The following is a 27,884-nucleotide window of genomic DNA, read 5'->3' on the forward strand; positions in this document are numbered from 1 at the left end:
AGAATTTATGATAAGGCCAACAGCCTGAATCTATACAAACCTGTAGGACACAGATTTTTTTTGTTGTATACACGAGTAGTGTGTTTCTATCCACTCACCGTGACACTAAACTGGGACACTGAGATGTTGTTTGGGTGGACACTGAGACGCACACACTGCTTGATGTCCGATGCAAAGCGCCGGGGCTCCGATGAACGCTCACATTTCTCCTTTCTGGCGCACCTGGAAAAAAAACACAAGAGAATGGGTATTATTTGAGGATTACAAATTCACATACGCATGCACACAGTAACCTGACCTGGGCTTAACCCTTTCCACCTGTTGGCACTTGGGAAAAAGACAATGTCCCGCTGCCTCCTGACAGACGAAGATAGACACATTTATCATATTTCCTCTGTGGTGGTGCACGGGCTACTGTGGTCGGTGAATTGAAACCTGGTCTCAAGGGGATGGGAGCAGTGTGCATTAAAAACAATGGTTGCTCTATATGTGGAAGTGGATCTGGTCCGCCGGGGAAAGAGACAGGCCCCGTCTTTGAAAAGCTGTCTTAATGACTGGAATTCATGGGCAATGCCAAGTGCAGGTGGATATGTGGATATTTTGGAGGGGGGCAGGGATGGATTTTTTTTCCCCTCTTAAAGCCAAACCAGGTGGTCTAATTCAGTCCATTACAGGGTTCTGGGAAGTTGTAGGGCTGGACCCTTTGTGTTGTAAGTAGCTTATGGCTCCTGTTCCAAACACTATCCCTTGATATACTGCAGGGTATTTCCAAAAAGTCTGAACATCTAACGGGCCCGTAGGTGAGGAGGGTATAAGAGCTGCAATTCATTCCCACCAAACTCTTGCAGAGTTTAGAAGTTATATATTACCACGGCTGACAATACACTGATGAAACTGTTGATTAAAGTGTGTCCTTCGAGAAATTCTGTGAAGATATAAACCAACCTAAACTGTGATACAACCTCAACCCTCTATTCTTCTCGAAACACCCACACCCACACACTCTTCCTCTCATCTAATCCCCTCGTAAACTTATTCCAAGTTTAATCCCCTATTGATTTGGACCAAAACTTGCGGTGCAATTAGCAGCCAGGCAAATCCCGAGAATGCCTTCAAACTCCTTGAGAGAAATGAAAGAATGAAAAGAAAGGAGGAGGACGCAATGAGCGAATGAGAGAAAGACTTTCGAGGCGCTTGACTTCTGAGATACAGTAACACCTTATGCAGCACGAAGCTTTTTATCCTGAATTGGAAAGATTGAGGGAGGTCGGGTTTTGACCTGACATACGTATTGTAAAGTTAAGCAGCCTAACATGCCGCAAAGAAGGCAGACATAAAGCAAAAGAAAGGAATAATCTTTTTCCGAAAGGGAGAGAACAGGGGGAGAGGTAAAGAGTGCAAAGAAAGGGAAGCAAAAGAGAAGCTAGATTTAAAGGAAGGCAACCATTGTTGGCTCTCTGTGAAGCTTTCCCCGCTAAGCTGGTTTGAGTAGGGGTTTAATCGCTTCGGGTTCCTTTGTGCTTCTCCATCACTCCTGTCTGTTCCTCCTTTTCTAGCCCTGATTTAATAAGACTGCATCGTATAAATACCGGCAGGCAAACAACCCACACAGAAATCCCAGAACTGCACACATAAACCTACAAATATATATAAATTGTGGCCCTGCTTGAGAAGTCAAAGGAGCAGCAGCAGTTGCGGGTGATGTTACAGCATCAAAATACTAAGTGGGCCAAGTAAGTAAGAAGCGTACACGATAGATCCGCATAACGCGTCCCCGTGAACAAACAGACTGACTTAAATAAGCGTGTCTTCCCAACAATTGATTGGCACAGACCATTTACAACATCGGACACTCATATCCATATTCACTATTTATACACAGAATAAATATTCAGATAAAACCATTACCAAAAACTACAATCTTACTAAATATTTTACACTCCCCAAATTGATACTTAACAGATAAAACCATTCAACCCAGCACAACCAAACTCCCCTCTTCTCACTTGCCACTTGTTGTAGCCCTGCTGGAACTAATAATAGGTGTGCGAGCCCCCAGGGAATTCTTTTGCCCGAGCACCCAGGGGGAAGTAGAACAGGCAGATCTTTTGTACGATAGAAAGATTTTGTTTTACTGTTGCCATTCGCTTAACACGAGTCTCCCATTTTACTTCTTCACAACAGCATTTTCTGCTTCTATTGAGTCATACATCAATGCACATTGTTTACTTGTTCACAGGCAAACAACGGGGCGGAACAGCCCAGCATCCCCGCTGTGAAACCTCACAAAGAATCAATTAATCAATAGAAACCTTTCTTAGGATACTACGTGTGTTCATTTAATCCGTACACTAATATGCAAAATATGTGTATCAATCAACCTCTGCGTTGAGTCATAACATCAACTAATAACTAGAAATCTAGAGAAATATGGTGCATATGCACGTGTGTTTACAGAAAGGGAAATTTAACTTACTAGCACGGCCTCTGTAAGTGAATCACCATTATGACTGAGTGAATCATTACAAGCAAATATTAAATGGGTTAATAGAGGTTTATACTATTTGATCAATTTATAAATCTCTCTCTCGCTCACCCACACATCTAATTGGTGTTCCGTGCAATATTTTTTAGACAGCTACATTACAATTCATTGATCCTGATGAATGTTGAGAGCAGTATAATAAGAAATTAATAAAGTGATAACATAGGGGACAAAACAGACACTGATGACAAAAAAAAAGAATATTCAACTGACAATAAATGAGAAAGGCACGCTGTTTGCTTTAGATTACATTAAACCAGAAATAGCAAATAACCAATTAAAAATGGTCAGTCGTGAACATAATTTCTCAATATTACTCTACTACTCATCGTTGACAATGTGGTTATAGGATGGTATTCATTTTGATTCCAGTCTTGTGTTGTTTATACGTGCTTGTTGCATTCAATTTAGACACCATAGTTCCTCTTGGTAAGTGCAGTTTTTGATCAGGTGACATTTCTCAAGTCCACCTTTTTGTAACAGCTATGATACTGCTTTAAACTGGAAAGATAAGGCATTGGACAAGGACTGTAATCAAATTTGATTACCTGGTGATTGCCAGTAATGTATTTCTGCCTTATATCCCATCTTGATAGTTGCATGTCATATTGGTCATAAATAAAGGTGCTATAGTGCAAGGGTTTGTGCAAGTATGTGGACGGCCTGTGTCTATCCGCGGAAGTGTCACACAGCCCTGCAGGGACCATAAGTTTCATCTTGTTGTCAGAGTCAGAAGGTCATAGATTTGCTGGGGAGGATAAAATAGCCAACAGGTCGAATGATTAGCTTTCACATCCCAGACATGGACCATGCGGGTAAGATTTTTCTCTTCTTTTCATCTGTCTACCCTCCCTGAGGGATGGGCAACATCCCCACTGCAGAAAAAAAAAGAAGCAGGCTTTTGTCATTCAATTCAATGAGCCTACTTCCATGACACAGTGACGAGTGCGGTCACACACGACTACACCGACAAAACACGGGGTATTCCAGTGAAAACAATGGTCTTGAATGAACCTATCCAGGGCCATAGAGTTGTTGGTGGAGGAGGATGGACTATTGTGTGGTGTTTTGGAATCTGGACTTTGCACATTTCCACAGACGCAAAACATTCTTAATCCAAAAATACTTGCACAGTTTCATTGTTAAGAAAACCCTACTGAAAAGCTGTTGGATGACACGAGCTAAGAGATGTGCATTTGTCGTTAGTAAATGGTCTTGTATCCTGACTGAATGTCTCACCAAGGTGAAGGACATGTACACGTATTGATTTGAAATTAACTTAATCGTCCACGCGACTGTGAAGGGGAATTTATGTAGCTGCTCTGGCTGATTTGGTGCTTCAGCGAAAGGATATTGAAGATAATACCCTACATGGTTTAGCTGATGTAAGTGGCGGGCATTATCAAAGCAAAGCACTGGATAATTGTTTTCAATTACTATCCAGACAGACCCTGAAAGAAACAATATGAAACAGTCCCACCCTTTGTAAACATCAAACAACGGACCATTGAGAGAAACACAGAAATCAAAGCAATTTAGTTATCGAATCATCATAAAAAGCCCATCTTCCTTGTGGAGAGTCAGATGTCCGACGTTTCTTCATTTGGTTGGTAAACACGGCTGTTGTGCAGAGCTGGATGACAGACTGACAATGACACATGATGAGAGCGCGAGCTGAAAGGATTAGATTGGCCCTGAATGGAAACTAATCTGCACTCTTGTTTCTCCCAGCCTTTGATAAGGTGACATAATTAGAGTGAGACTGAGGAGAGGGCAGAGACGGAGTTTTAGCCCCTGCGATTGTTGCTGATGAGGCTTTCATGGCCATTCAAAGCTAGATGGTCTTGTAGATAATATTCATTGCACGATATTGATCATTTAGCCCTGTAGATGATTAAATTGACTATAATGCTTAGAATACAATATGATCCTACGGTTCTCTGCAGCATGTGCACAAAATTCCCCTAATCAGTGGTAAGATTATTCGATAAAATCAAGTCTAATTCACTGTTGTCCCTGTAACATACACATGCCTATCTTCAAAAAAAATGGCTTAACTTTAAAGATGAACCACACTGATAGCCATTTATTCTCTGATTCATAGTTTGGGTTTGAAATGTGCACCTCTATAATGACACATGCACTGCAAAATGAGACAAAATCTACTGAAAGAACTGGGACAAACAGAATAATACCATCATAAACTTTAGAGAGTTATTAAATTCATCATTAAGTGCAATGTAGTGTTATCGCAACAAAAACTAAACATAATGACCAAAGTCAGTATCAAACACACAGGCCTTGTTTGGGATTTTCAATGCATGGGAACATAATTTAATTTCAGTCCTGATCCCTCGTGGTTGAAGCTAGTCGAGTATCAATGGGGCACAGGTTGCGCGGCTCAGGGGAGCATAGAGAGAGTATACTAAAGAGAGGGTGCAGGTGTATCTGGCCATGTGAGACTTCAGGTGTAATGCATATCTAATGTGAGGCAGTGAGAAGGTCAAGCAGGCTGGGAAAAGAAAGCTATTAAATTCTCACAAAGCTGAGGTCCCTGCATCCTCAGCTCAATCAAATGCTCATGTCACTGGAAGAAAACAAGGGCGCACAAAGTATATACAAGCACCAGACACATATAGTCATATAAACACTGAAGATTAAATATCTCACACATACGTGAACATTAATGTTAAATGTTCCGCAGGGGAAAAACTAAACTTTCAGTGTTTGTTGTGTTGTGAAACTGGGTTTCTGGCTTTACAGTGCTGTTTGCGGTGAATCGATATACAGCAAATAGGCACTCCGTAGTCTAACTGAAACCCAATTATCATACTACCCATGCATCATCAGACACTATATGCAATCCTATACATACTAATGGCCTGAGGCTGTATAAGTTACTGTAGAGCAGGAGCCATGTCAGATTCAGCCAAATGACACAAATCTACATTCAGCCAGACTGCATCTCTCACTCGTACGTGTGAACACACACACACACGGGTGCAAACGTGCGCGCACATGCACGCACACACATGCACACACACACACACACACACACACACACACACCAGTCAGTGTGTCTCCCTTTACCATCATTAAGAGTGGTGGTCCACAGAGCAGAAATCCGCATGGAGGAACCGGTGGGAGAGTCATTACTTGGCCCAGTGGCCATGACCCAGCTACTCCAGTTTGTGGACACACGGGCAAACACACACACACACACACACACACACACACACACACACACACACACACACACACACACACACACACACACACACACACACACACACACACACACACACACACAAACACACACACACACACACACACACACACACACACACACACACACAAAGACATAGTTGCTGCCCTCAGGTCTAGAAATCTTCGAGCTATCCCCTTTAGGTACTTCCAATGCAAGAACACCAGCTGAGCGGAAAATTACACAGCAACACTTCTGCAGAGAGTTTGCATATAAGTATAATGCAATTTGAGCTAAAACAATCTAAAAAACATGTCTATCAAAAAAAAGTGTGAGGCAGGGGGTAAGCCTAATTTTGTCAATAAATGTTCCATAAAAAGTTGTCTATTAGCATTTATTATTTCCTACAACTGATCCATAAATTCTACATTTCTTTTGCGCACACAACCACACAAGAATAGATGATGATTGGTCCTGTGGGGAAACGAGCGGCAACTGTTTCTCTCTGACGTGAGTTTTGGTGCCTCAGACTCCACCACTGAATTTTCGCAGTTTTCAAAAGCCAAGCAACCAACTTCCTTCACACACACACACACACACACACGCACACACGCACGTACGCACGAAGGCACGCAAACACACACGGTCAAGTCATGTTAGGCCAATTTGTGTCCACTAAATATTTCCCCATACAATGAAATAACCAACAAAGCATAATATAAAATTATACGTTTTCTCGAACGTCACGATGTACATCGTCATAAGACACAGTCAAGCGTGTCAAACAGGAGCATGACCTTGTGTCAGTGTGTCTCAATTTAAAAAGAAAACATGGTTACCATGGTAACACAGCGGCAGTTTAGAGTTTAAAGTAAATGGAGTAGTCTCTGTCGATTTTCTATGGAACCGCTCATCCAAAAACTCTGCACTTGGTCGGGTTCTGAGCAACACATCACAAGTTTGAAGACGACTGGATGACCGAAAGACAGACAGACAGACAGACAGACAGACAGACAGACAGACAGGCAGAGAGACAGAGAGGCAGGTTTCTCCGTATATGTGCTGGGAGAAATTTCATCCTCATTCTCTTTCTCTCTTGCCCAGCTCACCCCTTTTATCTCCATATAGCTTCACTTTCTTTGCCTGTCACCACATCTCCCATTCATGCTCCCTGTGTCATGTCAGTCCCTGTGTCTGGTTCTTGCTCTGGTGGATAAAAGCAAGACACCTTCCCCACTGTGAGAAGGTGTTTGAGTGTGTGCATCTCCATTTCCCAGTGTATCCCTGTGTGTGGTGAAGTGACAATAGGTGACAGCGAGCAATGGTCCTGACTTAAAAGTTAGCGTGCAGCTGTTGTCTGTGTGCCTGCATGCGTCGGGGGCTAGGTAGATTGGTGCAAGTGTGTGTGTGTGTGTGTGTGTATGTGTGTGTGTGTGTGTGTGATGGTGACAGTTGAAAGGGAACTGGGAGGTGCAGCACTCCGTTCCATCCTGATGCCCCTGTCACTTCTTGGCCTTGTTCCCTTCTCTCAACTTCCCTTAGCATCTCGCAAAGGTGGAGAGGGGGGGGTGTTGCGGGGTTGAAACCAGTCACCCATACTCAGGGGACGGCCTTTCTCCCCCTGGGCGCAGACATCGGAGCAAGTGCCATGAATGCAAGGATCTCAAGATCAAAGACACAACTTTGAATATATTTTACTATGAGAGTTGACCAAGTTAGTTTATCAGCGTTAAAAACCTGGCTGAGCAGTGCAGTGTTATGGTTGCAACTAATTTTGAGTAGCTTAGGTTGTGATGCAAGGACTCAAAATCTTATAGGTGTGTAATAATTTAAAAAGCTGGGTTATTTGCACGGACAAAAGCAACAATTGGAACTGGAATTCGAATGAGGTCTGCTGCCGTTGAGTGTGTTCAGATCTGTAAAATGCATCTCCGAGGAGAGTTAAAGAGCAGGACACACGTAACACACTTTGTTCCAGATTGGATACATGCAAAGTTTAACTAAACTTAATTTCAAAATCATTAGGCTGGTGGAGCCCAACTGGTGGCACAAGATGAATACATTATTTTTATATCTCCTATATCTTTATCTTTGATTATCTATTATTTACATTTCTTTGCCCTTGCACATTGGCTCAGTAATGAGTGGAAAAATCCAAAAATTGAATTCTTTATCATGAGTTTGTTTCATTAATGACAGAGTGAAATAGTTGTGGCTTTGCTCTCTGCTGTATCTCATGTTCTTTTCAACAAAAATCTGATTACTGATTGTGGAAAAACTATTTTGGTGCAAACAGCGCCTTTCCCTGCCAACAATATGTTTCAAAGCACTTGTGTCTATCTCCAGGGGGAGGCTAGTTGTTGCCGCAACCAAACACAATGCGTCCTTGGTAGCATGCTAATTGTGGCACTGCAGTTTAATTAGAATTAGTGTGGCATACCACAGTAATGAGCACACTGAGGAAACAGATGACTGTGAACACAGCGACAGGTAGTGGCGGTGCAGAATGAATATGAGAGAGAGAGAAAGAAAAACCATTCAGTGGATTTGCCAATTAGCTTTTCCCTTACCTAGCTTACCTTTTCGAAAGGTTATTCATTTGACAGAACCAAGGATGTCCTGGGAATACAAAAGGATTTGGAGGACACAAGGTTTTGCAGCATGACTTGCAAGTTTTATCAGCCATTTTGTGTGTTTATTTATGACTTCTTGAACTATGTTGTATCATCCACATGTACATCCTGAGCTTGTACATGTGTTTGACGACTGTTTATCAAAGGGCAATTATGTTTCAGCACGCAACTTCTGTTCTATTTGATAAAACACTCTAGTGCCTAAAGGAAAATGTATGAAGCATCCATTGAAAATGTGATTGTAGAAGCCATCATTCAGATTCAAACCCATAACCTTTTTAGGTACACAGTGGTTGTCTGGGTCCACTGATTCATAAGGACTGAATATCAGAGTTTACCTCTGGAGGTTTACTATTGATTTTATAGACAGACCTTCTCTAATAAACAAGGAAAAGGTTTTTGCCTGTGGTCAGTAGCACAGATGATTTTACTGTCCCCATTCCACTTCAGGGACGAGGGATCGATGTTTATGAGTGTTTGGAGGAAGAGAGGAAAGAAGTTAGAGGCGAAGGGAAAGTGATGCTCTTTATGGGCACAAAACGCCTCAGAACACAAAATCCGCTGGGATCTGACACACACATATCACGTGTGCACGTTTGCTTTTCAGAAATGAAAAATAGGGCAAAATGCACCAAAACACACAATGAAACTGATGGATAAATAAATAAATAAATAAATACAGACTTTGAGTGGATTGATGGAGGCACAGACACACGCTCACACATATAAGAGGGTATGATAAGCCTGCTGCATATGGAGTGTGGTTTTGAATGATAGTGAAGAGAGGAAGAAAACTGGTAAAAGAGAAAAAGGGAGGACGAATTCAGCACTCAGGGGAATATTACCGCAGTATCGCAGCCAAAAGCAGAGATTGAGATATGTCCATCCAATTATTATTGTGAAGATATAGCAACATTAGCACCACTTGTTCCAAAGTGACACCGATACCGCGGTGTAATGTGAGATATTCTCAATGTCCATGCCAAATACGATGACATTCGATTTGACAATGCTACTTCTCCAAATATGGTTTCCAATCTGTCTGGCTGTCACACGTGACAGGCGCAGTGACACCCCAGTTAACCACTTAGAAAACTGACAGCTGACAGACCGGCAGCACTTGTGGAGGTAACATATCCATAACGTGGCTGCAACATTTCTGATATGCGGGCTCATTGCAGAAGAGCTTGGCCTCTCTTGGAGGGACTGAAGAGAAAACCACACAGAAAAAAGGAATATTCCATGTCCCACTAAACCATATGACCAATAGAAATTGCTTAAGCAAAATGGAGTGTGATTTACAATAACATTCTTACTAGGTCACATATAAGCAGGATTTAATAATGAAATTTGCACAATACACAGGCAGTATTTCTTTCCTATATAAAGAATAAATAATAAATATACATATAATAGGCTCTGACTGACAGGGTGTGTCCAATGTCAGTGGTAAAAGAGTGGAAAGAAGGGGAACGATGAAAAGGACGGGCTGATATGAGTGGAAAGTCTCCCCCGCAGAGCTAGACAGATATTAGCATAAGTCGTGCATCTCGGCAGAAGAGAGCACGAGTCTTGACTTTGATAGGCCAAGACAGTTTGGCTGACAGGTGAGGCTTCAGGTTTACTTGAACAATGGCAGGTCTCACTGCATCCGGGAATAAAATATACACTTAATATGAAAAACAGCGGCATTTATCTATATATGCAGCCAACACATTCAAAGTCAAAGTTCAAAGTCAAACTTGTGACCGATTATTGATGACATTTGACTTGATTGACATGACTGATAAATAAATTGTCGGTGTTTGTCAAGGACAATGACTGCCATTAGACGCGAGCAGGCACACACACCCACAGGTTCACCATACGCTCCTGTTGACTTCCTCCCCTGTAATATTGATTGGCTTTCTCCTCTTCCCCTGGTGTTCTCTCTAACAGCTCCTCTAACCGATCTATAGAGTAAATAAAGGCAATGCTGGGAAAAGAGATAGAGGCATACACACAACTTGGGGAGAAGAGAGAGAGAGACAGAGAGAGAGAGAGAGAGAGAGAGAGAGAGAGAGACAGAGTCTGTTTGCTCTCAGACGAGTGAGGTGATTTCAAGGTTGATTGGTAACAACAAATCTGGAAGAACACTTTGAAGAAAGACTGTACGCTTTCCTTCCCCCTCAGAGCTGCTCCTTCCAGCACAAAGTAATTGTGGGTGGGAGAGTGTGTGTGAATTCTAAATGATTAGACTTGAGTTTTGGCCTTTGGTCTGTAGTCAGGGTGCTAGGCAGGGGGCCTGTTGTTATCCTTTGCGGGAAATATCTTTCACTATGCCCAGGTCAGGGAAAACATTTCACAACATAGCATTGTATTTGAACAAAAGCACTTTCATCCATTAAAAAAGCATCAGAGGGCCGATGCGTACCCTGCGTGCGCTTTGTACATAGGCTACCTGCATGTGTTGGTGTTGCTTACAACACCCACAAAGTTCTTACCATCTGCAGGTAGCATTCAACATGAACTCAGATACAGCTTTTGCTGCGCACATTCAAGCAACAAGCGTACAATTGTCAGCAGCAGGTAGATCTCGGCAGTTTTTCCCTTTCAGCGTGTTCTACACATTCTTTTCTATGAAAAAGGTGTGCAAAGTTAAATAATCCAAGATCTGCTGTAAAGGGAGCTCCTCTCCCTGACAGACAACAACTACTCCCGGGTATTTTTAAATTGTCCCAGATTATGAGGGAAATCTAAAGAAAAATGTAAAATGTGTGACAAGAACGCTTGTAGTAAGCAACATTCCAGTCTATTCTAGTTCATAGTACAATTGATAAAATACTCCAAATTGTAAAGTTTATAGGAAGCTGACTTGAGCAAACAGAATGATGGTAAACAGAATGACGAATAGCAGGCAAACAGAGGTGATTACAGAAGGGGCAAAGAGCCCTGGCTGCCTTGTGGTAGCACTCAGGGGGGGTTCAGTTACACCAAGACCCTGTTAAGAATTCACAAGCTGGAGGTTGGAGAGCAGTGAGGGGGGGAGAACTTTGGGAAAGGTAAACCTGTGGTCGATCAGTCACACAGGGTTGTGCATTTTGAGTGTGTCTGTGTGCAAGAACGGTGAAGGAGAAGGAAAACTGTGCCCGTCTGATGTCTGACAGGAGGTGTGAGCACATCCACACCACTCACAACCTCTCTGTCCTTCAAACACGCACGCACACACACACACACACACACGGACAGCACACCTGTAATCTCCCTTTCTGTCCTTCTGAACACCTCAACACGTAATGCAACTAAAACGGCATTCTGGTTATTTTCTCTCTCTGGGCTAGTTTCTCATTTTGGTGACCTGACAGTAATTCTCCAGTAAGAGAGGTTTGTGTGTGTGTGTGTGTGCGCGCGTATGCCTGCGCTCGTGTGTATTTGTGCAAAGAGACGAGTGTGCTAAGGTGAGCCGATTCTATCAGGCTAAGTGTGACAGGCCAATCTGTGGCCACCCATTTGCTCTGACTGGGTGGATGTCCAAGGTGTTAATGGGTTTGCACGCACGCACACGCACACACACACACACACACACACACACACACACACACACACACACACACACACACACACACACACACACACACACACACACACACAGGATTTGCTTTACATTGTAAGCACTTTCCAAGTGTCTAACATTTGCAAGATAGCTACATTGTGGTAAACATGAAACCATAACACTTCTGGACTAATGCATTATACATCCGGTGTGTGTGTGTGTGTGTGTGTGTGTGTGTGTGTGTGTGTGTGCATGCGTGCGAGCATGCGAGAAACATTGGCTCCAAACTCTGGTTTGTGACCCATAACCCATCAGAGTGTGTCCTCAGTCTACTAATGTACTTTCTACCCTGGAGACCTCAAACACATTCTTTCAACCTCTGCTTCTCCTTCCTTCACTCACTTTTACTCAAACTTGCTTACTTACTGTTTTTTTTTGACTGAGACCCTCTGTAGATGTCCATCAGTTTATCACTTTTCACACATCTCATCTTTTAGAAGCTTGTGTTCAAGATGACCCTCCTCAAAATGTACTAATCTCTATGTCTATGGTTCCCTTCCTCTTTACCTTTTTCTTTTAGACATTCATTTCTTTCTTTCTACGCATACACGTATGTGTCCCACCGTCTCCTCCCTAGTTCCTACTTGGTTTCAGTGTGGATGTTCCTCTCACACTCACACTCCTTCTCTGCCCTCACTATGTCCTCTCAGTGCCAGCAGGGATGAAGGTGCTAAATGTACTCTGTCTGAGGCTATCTCTCTCTCTCTTGCACGCACGAATGCACGAACGCTCGATGCACGCACGCACACACAAAACCCAAGGGCTAACATCAACACAAGAAACCAATTTTCAATTCACAGTGGAGTGGGAAATGTCCCTGCCCCCAGCAAACACTATCTCCCACTCCAATCTTGAGGGACGAGGGTTTGACAGCAGTTGGGGAGTGTGAGGATGTGTATGTGTGTGTGTGTGTGTGTGTGTGTGTCAAAGGGAATGACAGACAGACAGAAGCTTATAGTTAACGGAAGAAGAAAAATCTAGGAGAGAGAACAGGTGAGCAAGGAGGAGAGCGTGTCGATTGTGCTTAATGAGGTAATCTCTGAGATCTCATTCAGCAATTTCCCTTAATAACACTAGCTATCGCTCTGCTCACGTCAAGGGCTGAAGTTTGGAGTGGTGCCCATTAAAGTCCTGGCACTCCACGCCAGCGTCTGTGCTCTCACCAGGCTCTGGTTACAAGGCTAGTAAACAATGCCAGTGGTGGGGTTTGGTAATGGATCTAAGGGGGGTGCTGGCACAAGGCCGAGCCCCGGGAAAGCAATCTGAGACTTGGCCTGAGATGGTTAGAGGAGCCCCTGAATGCTCAATGGCTGCAAGGGGTTTGGAGTGCTGGGCATTGGACCAGGCGTCATGGAGGTGGGGGAGACGAACAACCCAGACACAGCGGCCCAAACTGTCTCGTTAGTATGTTGGAGGTTAAGTGAATCAATGGGAAGGAATTGAGAAAATACAGTATTTGCACGTCTGAAGAGTCAAAAACATAAACTGAGATAAGACTGTGTATGCATGTTTGTGATTATATGCATATGCAAGTCTAGGACAGTAGCACTTACATGTTGTGCAGGACACACCAGCCGCAGTGGGGATCTCCCGATCCAAGACATTCACTGCAGGTTGAGTATTGACTGCAGGCCTCCACTGGCACCCTTGACAACTGTAGAGAGACAAACAGCAGTTAATACAAACAAACTATGGAATAAGTTAAAATTCAGTAAATTTTTTTCTTTTAATGAATGGGGTGAAGATCAGAAAACATTACATCACATTAATATTAACAGGTGAATACCAGAGAAGTGTCAAGTGCTTAGGTTACTTGTGGGAGGAAAATGAATGTGATGGATAATGTACAGTATGAACATGATTGCTTCAGATGGTGTGTGCTGTTGAGGTAAAAAAATTAAAAGATAATTCAATGATAATTAATATTTGGATTAGGAGCCTAGAATACTGTATTCAAATACCTCAAGGCTTATGAAACCCTGCTCACATTAGACGAGCAAAACAAATGTATATTCCATGAGCAACCATAATGCCCAACAGGTGATTCAAGACCTGCATACGTTAGACTTATTTGCATCATGAATACTTTTGATGCCAGTAAGTTGTCTGTATATGTCATTGGGGATATGATGAGAGACTCCATTGCAAGAAACTCCATAAAAGATAAGAAAATCTTAATTTTGAGCACTGTTATCCTCAACTGCAAAAACAAAACAAACCACCCAAACTCACATGTAAAATGAGAATGAAAAGTATTTTGTATCAGGACAGATTTTTCATGAAAATGTTGATGCTCTGACAGTTTTTATCTTTCTCCACTGGCTCCATATGGGACACTAGGTCACCTGGGACAGCAGTCCATATATTATGATGTATAGCCCTGCCAATTCAAACTGGCATTGACTGGCACTGATTGGCAGGCGCCTTCAGTGACCGAGCACAAGGAACAAAGCTGAGGTAGAGCCCAGCTGTCTCCTCCTCTTGTCACCATGGTAACAGCAGGGTGCAATAATAGGTGTTGCTGGCACTTTTGATTAATGTGCCGTCATTGGTGGATGACCGCTGTCACTCAGGCTGCTCACAGACGACAGCCGGGAAAGAGACACGACATCATCATTGTGGGACCAATATTGGGTTATGATGAGGGTAAAGCTCTCTCTCTCTCTCTCTGTGTGTGTGTGTGTGTGTGTGTGTGTGTGTGTGTGTGTGCACAATGAATTCATTTTTAGACTTGAAATCTAAGTTTTATAATCAAAGTCAAAGACAACAAAAACACTTAATACGTATATACTGAGGAGGATTTTTACTTCTGATTCTAATGAAAGCTAATCAGGGACAAGAGCTCATTATTACACACCCACTCTTTTGCATTCTATGTTATAATGCATTCACATGTTAGTGATTATTCATCTCCCCCCAGTACTTTTTACGGACTAAATTTCATATTTAAGGGTATGAAAAGGACCGTAATTAAACTATCCAATGTAGGGCATGACTGAATGTAATGAGAGATCAGAAATGCCTACGCGCAGTGGTATCTCTGAAGCGCAGGCGAGCACTGACGGCAGTTCTCTCTGTTGGACACAGACTGTCGCACAGCACATCTCTGCCCGACAGCGTCTCTCTCTCTCTCTCTCTCAAGTAAAAACACACCAATTCAATGTTAACATTTTGCACTTGCTCACTACGGAAGTCATATTTCATCACATGTGCATATTGATGCACAAGCCCCACAGAGATGCACCTATTGTCACTGAAGTCAGACAGTGACACAGTGGAGATACCCTGAAAGCACACTACTACATCATTCTCTCACTTGCTCCCTACATTTACGTCTCTTCTGTGGATCTCTCCCGAGTTCTATAAATAGCACAGTCATGCAGCCATGTGTGTGTGCGCGCACACAGAGATTTACACACACAGCTGAATTCAGAGGGAGTGTATTTCCTTGCCAAAGTCAAGAGGAATCCTGCATACTATCACAGATTAGAAACAATGCGAGTGCATCTTTGTGCATGAAGCTTGTGTGTGTGTGCGTTCGTGCTTTGGGGGAGGAAATCAGCTGGTATGTTTTGCCCTCCCCACTATGTACAAGTGTATTTGCATTAGGTAGATAAAGGGAATGAGTTTAAGATGGAATCACAGAGATAGTGGTGAGAAGTGTGTGTGAGCACACGAACAAACTCAATGCTGATCCTCATTGCATTTCACGTGATAGATTCCCTCCCTTCCTGTCACTCTCCACCAAGTCTTCTCCTCCTCCCAAGGTCCGCCACTGCCTCGACCCGCTGCCAGCTATATAACCTATTAGGCACCGAAGACAGAGGCCATTGTATTAGTTTATGGAGGGATTTCCGCCGCCAAAGCCTTATCATTGAAGTCTATGAAACCACAATCTCCCCGTGTGGGCATGTGTGTGCGTTTATGTAATCTATGTAACCGTGTCACCCCATCGTGTGGTTTTGTCACCTTGTGATCTGCAATAAAAGCTAAGCACCCAGACAGAACAGTGGCAAACAATGCCCCCATATCTGTACGCTTTATAATTTAACACTTCATCGGTGGCCGATATGCCAAGGCACACACCATCCACATGTACACACAAACTGTATACAAGCATACACTGTGATTTAGACTTTGCAGAATGGAAGGGACCCTGATGCCTATCGAGGCCTCAGAAGGCTGCAGCTTGGGAAATGGTTTTCTCAAAGAGATAAACTGCACACACACAAAGACAAACACACAACCACATTCAGAGCCCGGCAGGAGCGATGGGCGCCAATGTGAGCCCTCTGTTCCAGAGCGTGCATCCTGATATCATTCGTTCTCCCTCTTTCGCTGTCGGCCTGTCTGTCTGTCTCCGTCACTCAAAGGCTTTGAGGTGTACAAGATCATACATTCATCATCTCCAGAGCCTCCACTCACTCTCTGCGAACACTTTTCTCCCCTTTTCATATAAAAAAAGAGGGATTTGGTGGCTAAACGACCCAATGCACCCCCTGTCTCTCATCTCGATATCAAAATTCATTTCATGCTATCTTCTTCGTGGGCTTCGCCAAAGAGGCAACCATTACGCCTCACTGTCTCTTCACTATAGCTGTGCTATCATATCAGCAGGCATAAACACAAAGGACCGGGTGCATGGCATTTCTAATTCCCTCCTGTTTCAGGTGAGAAAATGACAGCCATTAAACCCTGCACTCACCCTCTTTTCACAATAGGGAGAGATGTAAGGCGCTGAATATAATCATGCTTTTAAAAGAGACAGATCACAGGAGTACTTGATGCCTTAATGTGTGGGGAGAGAGAGCGAGTGAGAGGAAGGCGTACGCACTTCATCATTTACTGCAATGGCACAATGACATGCAGTTATATATTCAGTATATGTACAGTAAGTCCGTATAATAAGTGTATCTAATGTATCTGTAGGAGATGAATGTCAAATGGAGAGAGGGAGGAGTCTTCTGTGTGAGTGTACGAATTTCCTCCTCAAGATCTTCATCGCTTCACTGAGATAGAATTGATGAAGCTTGACTTTGTTTTTCTTTCCTCTCTCCTTCTCCCCTCCTCCTTACATAATGCCAGAGGCTTTCAAGTCAACATGCAGTGGGAAAGTGATCATTTATTAAATCTGCGGAGAATTTTATTCTTTACTAATTCTTCTGCCTCATATCTATTCCTCTCTTTATCCTACTCTGTTCCTGCCCCCCCCCCCCCCCCCCACTAGTAATTAAACCGGGATTCAACCTGCAGCCAAACTTCACCACTCCAAATGAACAGAAAGAGAGAGGAATTAAAGTGATAGTCCAATCCTGCTTTACAGCCTGTGGGGCACACTGAACTTCTCTTATCTTTTTCTCTTCTTCCCCCAGGCTAGCTTCGTCTTTTTCTCGTTCCCTGGTGTGAGTTTGTTCATTAGTTCGGCACAATGCTGGCAGTGTATCATCACTATTTCGGGGGGAAGCAGGCATACATATGAAATTATCAGATTAAATGTATATAATATAATATTGCTCATTCATTTTAATAACAAGTAGGTGATCTGCATGTGTCAATCATACATTGCTGCTCATGACAGCAGTCCTGTTTCACTGATAACTGTAAAGTGAAATCATTTATACACAGGACATTTAATACATGTGATAATTGCTGATCTCTACGTTGACAGCTTTTGTCATGTATACCTGCATCAAGGGCTTACGAGAGATACTTGGTGGAGAATTGTCCTGTGGACAGATGAAACTAAATTATACATTTTTTGGCAAAACACTATGTTATGGGGTTGCTCGGCCGTGTCTGGCACAGGGTGCCTTAAATCTTTGCAGGGCTCAATGAAATTAGATTATTAAGGCATCCTGCAGCAAAACTGAGACTGAGACTGAGACCAGAGACTTTTGATTCAGTGGCAGGTCATGGCTCTTCAAACAGGATATTAAGCCAAAACATATATCTAAAAGCACCAGAGACTGGGTAAGAGGAGAATATTAGAATGCACTGAAGAAGCCTGCTGGGAGTCCTGATCTCAAGCCAGTTAAACACCTTTTGACAGAGCTCAAATCAGAGCTATGTCAGTGTCTACAAAAGGCAACAACAACTGTCTGTCTCTTTTTGACTTTACCTCATGAATTTTGGTTTGTCTCTTATGTAACATGGCCCAAAAAATTCAAACTTATTAATTTATTCCTTCATTCATTTCCTCCTTGTCCCCCTGCGCCCCGCCCTTCTCCTCTCCAGCTATATGGAGGAGAGATTGACGAGGGACACATCAACAACCCACTGCCTCGTCACAGCTAATGCACCGCTCAATCTGTCAACCACCAACCAACGGCATCATATCAAGCTCTTAGCAGAGCAGGCCGGTGGCTGTAGGTGCAATATCGTTTTCACTTGACGTTGATCAATTTGGGAGAAGCCAGCCCAGTGTTTCCCATTTATTACGTAGACATCCCGCCACACTTTCATAATGTACAAAATGATGAAACTATTTTTGAAGTTCTCATAATAACATGAACAATGTCTAAAGAAGTGTTTTGTGCCATTGCTTCATTGTAGAGCTGTGCTGTACAGTTCATTGATTTGCTCAGCCCCTCCTTGGTCCACTGTCTAACACTGATAACGGACCTGTCTGTCATTGTCTGACTGGACATCGGGGGCAACACGAGAAATCCCGTCGCAACGATGGACTGTCAAAAAAAAATCCATGAAGTTTTTGCCATCTTTAGCAGGCAGGCACAACGGCCCTCTCTGTGTACCTGTCATTCAGCGAGGGCATGCGACCGTGCCGGTGACCAAAGTCAATAATCAAGCGTCAACACCCCTTTCCCCCCCTTTCCTTGGTGGGAAACGCTTGCTGTCAGGATTGTCGGCACATGGCAAACAATTTGGTTTTAATTAATCATTTTCACTATTATTTTCCATTTCACAGACATTGTCCACAGCTTTGACTGTTTCCACGAAGATGGTGACAGAAGATGCTGTTCCTGACTCACATGAGTGACACATTTTGGAAAGTGTTCTAGCAGAATGGATTTGCAAATTCACAACTATCTGCAATGGGGAGAGGGATGAGAGAAATATAATGAGAAACAGTGAACAGAAGGGACAGAATACAAAGGTAAAACTTCAAAAAGGGATTTTGAGTGAGCCAAGAGTTCACTCGAACCTTGTCTGCCCCACTTTGTTGACATTTTTCAGAATTGTGTCAGGCAGCAATGGCTGCAACATATCAGCTCTGTTCACTTGCCTTGCCGCCTGCAGCTAAACTGGGACACAACATAATATGCACATCTAAACACCTTTACAACTCACAGCCACACACTGGAGGGGTGAGGAAGCCACACTGTAAGGGATGTGGTAAAAAGTTTCCCGCTGATAGAAATTAAAGGATGCCGGTATTAAACATCTTTGATGAGATGCGAAGACTCGATCTTTCCACAAATTGGCTTGTCGGAATCCCCCTGGGGGGTTCAAAACAGGAAGAAAAAAAAAAGCATTTGACTTTGAACGATCTCACCCCACAAAAGTACACATTTTCAATAATTCACACTTACAGATCTGCATTTGCCACGCTGAATATAAATAATTTAGCGCCATGAGTGTGGCAGTCGCAGCACTTTCCAGCAACAATTTATATGCTGAATGTAAAAGCCACAGTATATGTGGGGAAAATACTTAAGCGAGAGAAGCATGCAGGAACATACCGGATAAAATCTAATCACTGACTGACTGAACCGTTGCTGGGAGGGTGAGTTAATATTCTTTCCTGGGTTGCTGGAGGGTATCGCATGACTGTGGAACATTTGAGGATTGACTGGATGACTAAGACGCAACCAAAACCCTTGTTAAATGCTTTTAAACACTCCCCAACCAATGTCAAGTCTCAACACAGCCAGCCGCTGAGTAATGGACTCTGCTATTAAAATCAGATTTGGTCATATTACTTTCTCATGATCGGGTCCAAACATTAAGTTTGGAAGGAGTTTTTTTTATTCCATTTGACTAATACATGCACATTTACTATTGCTGTGTATTTCAGAGCAAAGCGGGTCATAAATGGCAGTAAGGGGAAGCTTGTAGGACTGAAGCCACAGATGGAGAAACAGATGACAGTGGCCCCAGCCATAGGGCACAGGGGGTCACTGATTTATGAGTATTAAAATCACTAGAATCATATGCTAAGTTGTTCCGGCAGTATTGCTGTCTTTCATAAAATTGGTAATACACTGCAGTAATTAGATTAATCGTGACTAACTTCAAATTCAAGTTGAAGTTTATTTGTCACTCGACCACACTTTAATTCACAGACAGTTGAATGAAACGTTGTTCAGCCATAACATTAGAACCACCACACCATTCATGGTAAGTGGAAAGTGGTCTTATCTTGCACCAAGCCTCCAGATACATATCTGGAGCCAAGGTGCTTGGCTTTGACTCAAGCGCAGGATATGTGTGTCTGAATTGTTTGCATGTGAGCCAAGATGTGTAAGAGATGTCTCGTGGCTTGTAGATAATTAAAAAAAACTACTGTACATTCTGGTGTTGCTGGCTTTGATTCTGCAGTATTTCTTTCTTCAGATTGGAGGGGGGAGAAGATGTGAGAGGGAGGAGTCCACGGCATGATTTGTATTCGTTAAAGAGGGACATGGTAGAATCTGTACAATATTCATATTTTCCACCTCATGCGCTAGGTTCCCATTCCACTGTTGACCTCAATAAGTGTCCAACCCAAGTTTTTTTTTCTTATTCTGTTAGTTTGCGATTTGTATTTTTGATTTACATACTGAACTAATGCTGAAATGACCTCCAAGGACAACACCTCATTCATTCCACCCACATGTTCCCATTGTGGTTGACCGATGAACCAGTGTTAACAAGGTCGCTATACAGTAGTGAACTACAGTTACCAGCTCATATTAACAGTGGAATTGACCTGTCTCCGTCACTCAAACTGCAACCCCTAACATCCATAATCACGGCCCATTCTATAATCTGAATGGCCTCTATATACCCGAACATCTATTTAACCCACTAATAAGATGACTTGAATGTGTGAGACAGTGTGTGCACGAGAGCGAGAGCGAGAGAGCGAGAGCGAGAGAGAGAGAGAGAGATCCAATTAGAGGACAGCAATCACTGGATTAATGAGAGGGTAGGGATGACAGATTTCTCTGCTAGTGAGGAATGGTGATAAAAAAAAATGAGGGAATGTAGACCTGGGGGATGGTGTGGGGTAAAAATGACAATGGTTAGAGAGAGGGGGGGTCAGAAATGAAGATATAGAGAGAAAAACGATAAGGAAAAAGGAGCAAGAGACACAAAAGGCTGAATCCTCATTCACTTTACAAATCCCCTTAGAAATGAATATGGGTTGCAGGAGCAAAAATCTATAATCCTGAAAGAAAAACAAACCAAACAAAGACGACACATCGAGGAAAGAGAGAAAGGAGAGGTTGCAAGTATAGAAGAAGAATGGAAATAACAATGAGAAAAACGTATCACAGGACAATACAATGATAGATTACGAGCATATTTCTCACAGTATACTGTTTGGTAAGCGTCCTTCTTTAATGAGTGTATAATGTGACACAGAAAAACAGGGTACATTGAGACTCTCAGCATGATGCCCCATCCATAAAACTGGATTTATAATAATCTCTCGAGGTGGCCCAGTGCTCCAGCCACAATGTAAATGTATTCATAATTGATTATAGCTGGATTTCACATGACTAATGCAACACTAGAATAAGGTGTATAATATAATCATAACTTGTTGTTCTTAAAGACCAAAGTCTGTCGTGAAAAAGACTTTGCTACCTAGATCACAGAATCCAGATTTGTTCACTGACAATGAAAAAATACAAAAAAAAAGGAGGACATTAGAATCTTTACTCAAGTTTGTCTCTACTAAAAACAGAAATATTACTACTACGTCCACACATGGTCTCTAGTCTCTAAACCCCCAAAATATGGTTGACACCATTCTCTTTTTATGTAGTATGAAAACTTTTATCACCATCCGACACCTGTGGATGGTTTTGAACACCATCCACAGATGTGAACACAGCCAAGACGCATTTAGGATGCTTTTGAGATCCAACCCCTCAGACCACATTCGGAGGTGGTCTGGGACACATGAAGCCACGTTCGTTTAGCAGTGTGAACACAAGTGTCCTGGGCCACATTGAGGGAGTCGGCCGTCTCAGACGTCTCTAACGAAAATAGATTTTACACTTCTCAGTGTTTCCCTACTATTGATTTATTTGTGGCAGTCCTGCCAAAATATCAACATTGAAGGTCTCATATTGAGTTTCTCCTTCTTCTTCTTTTTTTTTACTATTCCAACAGGAAAAATCGTATTATTATTTCATTGCAAAGCGATGTGTGGCACACATTGCCCACAGACCTGTCCGTCATAGTTGGACAGGCTAAAAACAGCAACACAAAATATTTGCAATTATGTTTATTTGTATATGGAGTATGGAGGTGGGATCCAATCACATGTGGTCACTCGAGATTCATGTGTGAACAGGGCAGCAGTCTGAACTGGAGAAGACCTTCACTCCAGCCAGGCAGGATCAAGAGGGGGTCTTTCTGCTGGTCCATCCCAGGCCTGGAGGGGAGTTTCAAGGCTCACAACAGCAGGGGAGCAGCTGCATCGACCAACCCTGCGCTCAGCCTCCTGTTGTGGGCCAGCTCCTCCTCTTCTCTCTCTCTATCATGTGTATCCTCTTTCTGTATTTTTTCCCTCGTTCCATCCATCACACTCTCTCTCTGATTGTCTGGGTCCCAGGCCCTAGAAACAGCAGGTGGCCTTCTGCTATCGACCAGCGCAGGCTGCTTTAATAGCATTTGCCACTGCTGGGAATTGGCAATGTGTATGTGTGTATGTGCAAGATGTTATTCTAGACCACCGCACTGAACCAGCAAGTATCGCTGCACTGTATTTCAAGAGTGACCGCAGAGTGGCCTCTGAACTTGGCTGTCCATGTAAGGTGAACATAAACAACACTCACAAGAAATTGAAAATGATATTTAGCTCTAAATACTGGTCAGCAGATTGATCGTTTTCTTTGCATTTCTAGAACATCCTGTGACCTTCTGACATTTGTTTTGACCAGTATGAATCAGCACAGGCACTGACAGTTATAAAGTAGTATAGGAGTAGTAGTAGTAGTAGTAGTAGTTTGTCAGTTAAATAAGAAAAATATCAACATCAGTCCAATTAACTATCGAAATAGTTACCTATCAGTTATGAGACTTTCAGTACAGTGCAGTTACATTTTGATTAGTAAACGAAATTAAAAAAGAGGTTAAATGGATTGGTGTATTATTCATTCACTACATTCCTCTTGTTCTGTAAATCATTTAGCACTAAATTAGTGTGTTTGTGTTTGTTTGCGCGCATACTGGAATTTAGAGGATATTTGTGTGTGTGTGTGTGGTTGTGTTATGTTCATTAACAGCTTTCTATATTTGTGTGAGCAGTAATTCCCAGATGTTCCTCCTAAACAGTTAGTGGAGGTCAGCCCTCTAACTAGGCTAATAGACATATTTCAATATAAATTAATTGGCATGCAGATTAAAAACGCTAAATTTGTAATACGATGTTGGGAGATAATAGCGAGACATAAAAACATCTAACATAGTGGGAAGAAATGGAAATTAAGTGATCTTAATAATTCATTAGTTATTCAATATCTTTTATGAGCCCAATTACATGCAGTGCAATAAAAAAAAGGAGAAAAAAAGATGTGAAATTCTGGATACCATGACAAAATGGCACCGTGCGTGCCAGTATTCTGCACACTTGTGTCTCTCCCTCCCTGTTTCCTTCTCCATCCCTCTGCAGATGGACAGACTGAGACCACAGGAGAGGCACTGAGAGCCATATTTGAAAGGGCACCTTCAACCCTCTGTCTGTCTGATATTTAAAGTGTTATCTGGATAATCTGGGCATTTAAAGTGGGCACGCGTTTGCACACACAATCAAACTGCACCACATATTAGTAAATACTGACACTTTCATGGTGCCATAGAGGTCTATAATCCTCTGCAAGCTGCAGACAATATAAAAGGGGTATCGGGGCTATCGCTGCCAACACAACAGCAGCGGCCGTCTGTGATTATGGGTGGCTGGAGATAAAGAGGTGGGAGAGGGGGAATGATATGCATATTATCTGTTCTTCAGAGCTTTTGAAGTATCGTTTCTAACATTCACATTAACAATGGACAATGAGCAGAGCTAAACTCAACTGGAAAGAGATGCAAAACTAACCCTTTCGGGATCAGGACTTATTTAGATTACGTTCTCTGTAAGGACAATGAACAGGAAGGAAAAATGAAATGCACTTTCATTACTTGTTCACAACACAAGCTAATTCATGTTCAGTCATTAGAAGATTTGAACAGTCACCTCTGAATAAAAGAGTGGCCTGCACAATTTATCCTCCTCATTATTCCACCACGCATAAATCACTTCTTCACTACACATGTAAAAGTGTAATCATGTATGTAAATACAGGCTCATGGCTGTGTGTGTCTTTTTGTGTTTAATAGATAGAGGAAGTGTGCACCTAACACAGTGAGTCACTGGAGTGTGTGTGTGTGTGTGTGTGTGTGTGTGTGTGTGTGTGTGTGTACATGTATGTGAGCACAGCGTGTGTGTCGTGGGCTTAGCATGGAGCTATTTTCATGAGGTTTTGCCTCTGATAGAGATGTTCACAGTCTCTCTGTGTCCGTGTCCATTACACAGAGTGCTGCTATTTCGCATCACATTCCATGTCATCAAAGGTTCTAAGAGAGATAGTGTGTCATGTGTGAATCTGTCTGTGAGCAGACACACACACACACACACAAGTGGACTAAGACCACTCTTTTCTATCCCTATAATTCAACACATTTATTCCCTCCAGCTCTACCCAGACTGTTTCTATAAAAAAAGACATGGTCATAGTATCCAACAGTCCATCTGATCTGTTCTTCTCCTGCAGTGAGGCTGTAAGAATTACTCTATTCTACACGCAAGGTTGTTCAAACTTCTGACATAAGAACAATGGTAAATCCAAGTGGTAATGATATGGAGTCGGAAGAGGGGAGGTTATGTGTGTGTCTGACCTGTGTCTCAGACATGACGTAGAGGTAGTGGTGGTCAGAAGAGAAGGCCATGTTTCTGAGGATGGGCCCATTGTCGACCGCCTGCACCGTCTCGTACTGCAGAGCACGAGAGGAGCCGTCTACCCGGATCTGGAAAAACACAGAAGCACAACAAGGATTGCTTTAATACATTTGATACGATTTATTTTGTAGGAGGCGACAGAAAATGCATCTTTGTTTAGGGTGCAGTGATTATAACTGACATCGGATGTAGAGGGGGTGTAGTGTTATTGAAAGTCCAGCTGCCTATGTACAACACCCTAAGATATGAAAAGCCACTAACACCTATTTTATTACAATTTTCTTTCACAGTATCTTCGATATAAATGCTTTTCTTATTCATTCACGAGTTACTCTGTAAAAAAAATGGACTGTGTAGAAGACTGGGCAGAAAGTGTAATATTTCAAAAGGGAGGACTTGGCAGGAGAAAAAAGGTGCCGTCTAGTCTGCCATTAGGAACCACAATATCATTAAAAATTTACTTTTTAAACCTTATTATCTGGCCAAATTGCCCATCTACCACACGCTGCCTTAGGATTTCACCGCATGTCACGACTTTCAGTGCTGCGTGTGAAAAGCTCATCTCTCTCCATCACAGTTTCAGCCATTCAAAAGTGATTACGGTAATTAGGCATCTGGGCAAGAGGTGTGGTCTGTTGGCCCCTAGGTGTGTTTACTCAGCAGAAAGTGCATGGAATTGGGCCCCACACTCTTGGTGGTATGATGGAAATGTTCGGGGGTTATGCCTGAACATCTGCTTACATCGTCTAACACACACACTCACACTAAACGACCCTTTCCAAATCTCGTCCTCTGGCTTTAATATCCCAGTAACGCTCAGGCTCAACACAGACATACCCAAGCAACTTTCAACACCCAGTAGAATACACACACACGTACGTTCACGTACACACACACACAGAGGCCTGTGCGGGCTTGTGTACAGGTATAAAGCAAGTCTGATTAAAGCTGTGATGACTCTCTGTGGTTCTTTGTGCATCTTCAGCATGTAAGGGTTCACGAGTAACAGGCACAAACAGGAGATAATTAGACAGAAAGCAGATGGTTGAGCAGACAGGTGAGTCGCTTCATGATTAATTATAATACACAGATGACAACAAACTCTCTGCGTTCTCTCTGTCAGCATTTCATGAAAAAAACGCTTTCTGCTGGCCCGCCCAAAGGTGTATCAAGAAGCCTCAACTCTTCTACAGTAAGTAGGTAAACTGAACCCTTTGGTAAAATGGTGCTGCTCCCAATGACATGTTGTATGATTTGTTCTTAAGAAAAGACCAACGAGTTCAATCTAAAGGATTACAGCAAAATGAAATCACTTTTGTATGCAGCATAGGCTGCAAAGTTTCACTATGTATCTATCTTAACTGTATTGTTTTCTGTAAGAATCTAGCTAGTAGGATAAATGTCAGTTTTAACAAATACAGTGTCTATGTTCTTTACCGTAAGTGAGTCAGACACCTCCGCCTTCACTTGATTCTGCAACAGAAACCAAAGACTCGACTTCCCTATTAAACTCTAACTTTTTCTTTGTCTTTGCTTGGACAATCAACTATTGTGTGGTTGGTAAAAAGAAAAGTACACCGAGTGCAGTTTAAGTTCTGCCGTTTCTACCGATATCCAGTTTCACAACATGACATTTCTTTAAGCAGGCACCGTCTTTCACCCTGATTTCACCCTGCTCTCCCTCTTTTCTTTTGTTTCTCAGTCATTCTTCCTGCCTCGCTCTGCCTCCTGCTTGGCTTGTGTGGTGATCTTGATCTCAAAGGACCTCGAGTTCTGTGTATCAAAGCCTCACACACTTTCACTGGGAACTATTGTATGCACTAGGGGCAGCTGCAAAGAAAAGAACAGAAGGCACATAGGAGACAGGGTAAGAAGAGAGGGCGGTGGGAAGAAAGAAGCTCCATGCGACCTGGGCCAGATTCAGCAGGTGGGGTTATCTAATCTGCCCAATCGGGTGAGTTAATTTGAGGTGCTGTGCGTATGTGCACGATACACAGCATGCCTGTGCATGTGCATGTACGCGAGGATGTGCGTGCGTATCAGCTTACACCCACTGCATATTAGAGAGTATGGAGTCAATTGCTGAGCAGAGTTAAGGGGCAGACAGTCTATGGCAGTGGCTGAATGTAGAGTTTTATTGTGTTGGGACAGATCCACAGTCACCAGGGAGCAAACGGGGCTTCAAGGGGGAAGCTCCTGTATATTATCCCTCAATCTGACCAGCAACAAAACAAATGAGCCACCGGGGAACACACAACATTTCCACAAGCATTGAACGTTGGCCGGTTCAGTCGCACTGGGACCAGGAAGGGAACACACACGGGACTGATTTAAATCATAGGCTAGTAGGCGTATTTATGCAATAATTGGGACATTTGAAATATTGAATAATAAATTGAACCTGTAATTTTGTTTTTTATTAACACCCGGTTCACCCAAGGCTTATAGAGGTTTTGAAACAGTTACAAGTGACTTCATCTCCCCTGATATCAATACTGCAAAATAATATCCAACTCAGCAAAGACTGAACACAAGCAATACCTCAATTCCCTTGATGAAAAGCCAATGCTAATGATTCTGACTAGCTCTGAAATGACTAATCCTAGTTTCATTGTTGGCAACAGTAATTATCAATATATATTAAAGTAATTTTTCCATCAGCTTAAAATCATTAAGGCAGGAAACGCCGTGCTAGCCAATATTATCTGATTTCCTTTTCAACAGCAATAAAGTGG

General features: G+C 42.6%; 1 protein-coding gene across 2 annotated transcripts in view; it reads right to left on the reverse strand.

The window, feature by feature from the left end:
* Positions 1–27,884, reverse strand: part of plxna4 (plexin A4) — a 202,164-nt gene that overhangs the window by 55,811 nt on the left and 118,469 nt on the right. For both annotated transcript variants that reach the window (XM_047336137.1, XM_035621547.2), the window contains exons 4-6: positions 25,089–25,217; positions 13,529–13,629; positions 99–222 (exon numbers count right to left, since the gene is read on the reverse strand). In XM_047336137.1, the coding sequence (XP_047192093.1) occupies positions 99–222; positions 13,529–13,629; positions 25,089–25,217 (354 nt within the window). The remainder of the gene's footprint in view (positions 1–98; positions 223–13,528; positions 13,630–25,088; positions 25,218–27,884) is intronic.

The sequence above is a fragment of the Scophthalmus maximus genome, chromosome 12 (genome assembly GCF_022379125.1).
Source record: "Scophthalmus maximus strain ysfricsl-2021 chromosome 12, ASM2237912v1, whole genome shotgun sequence".
In the NCBI taxonomy this organism is placed as follows: Eukaryota; Metazoa; Chordata; class Actinopteri; order Pleuronectiformes; family Scophthalmidae; genus Scophthalmus; species Scophthalmus maximus.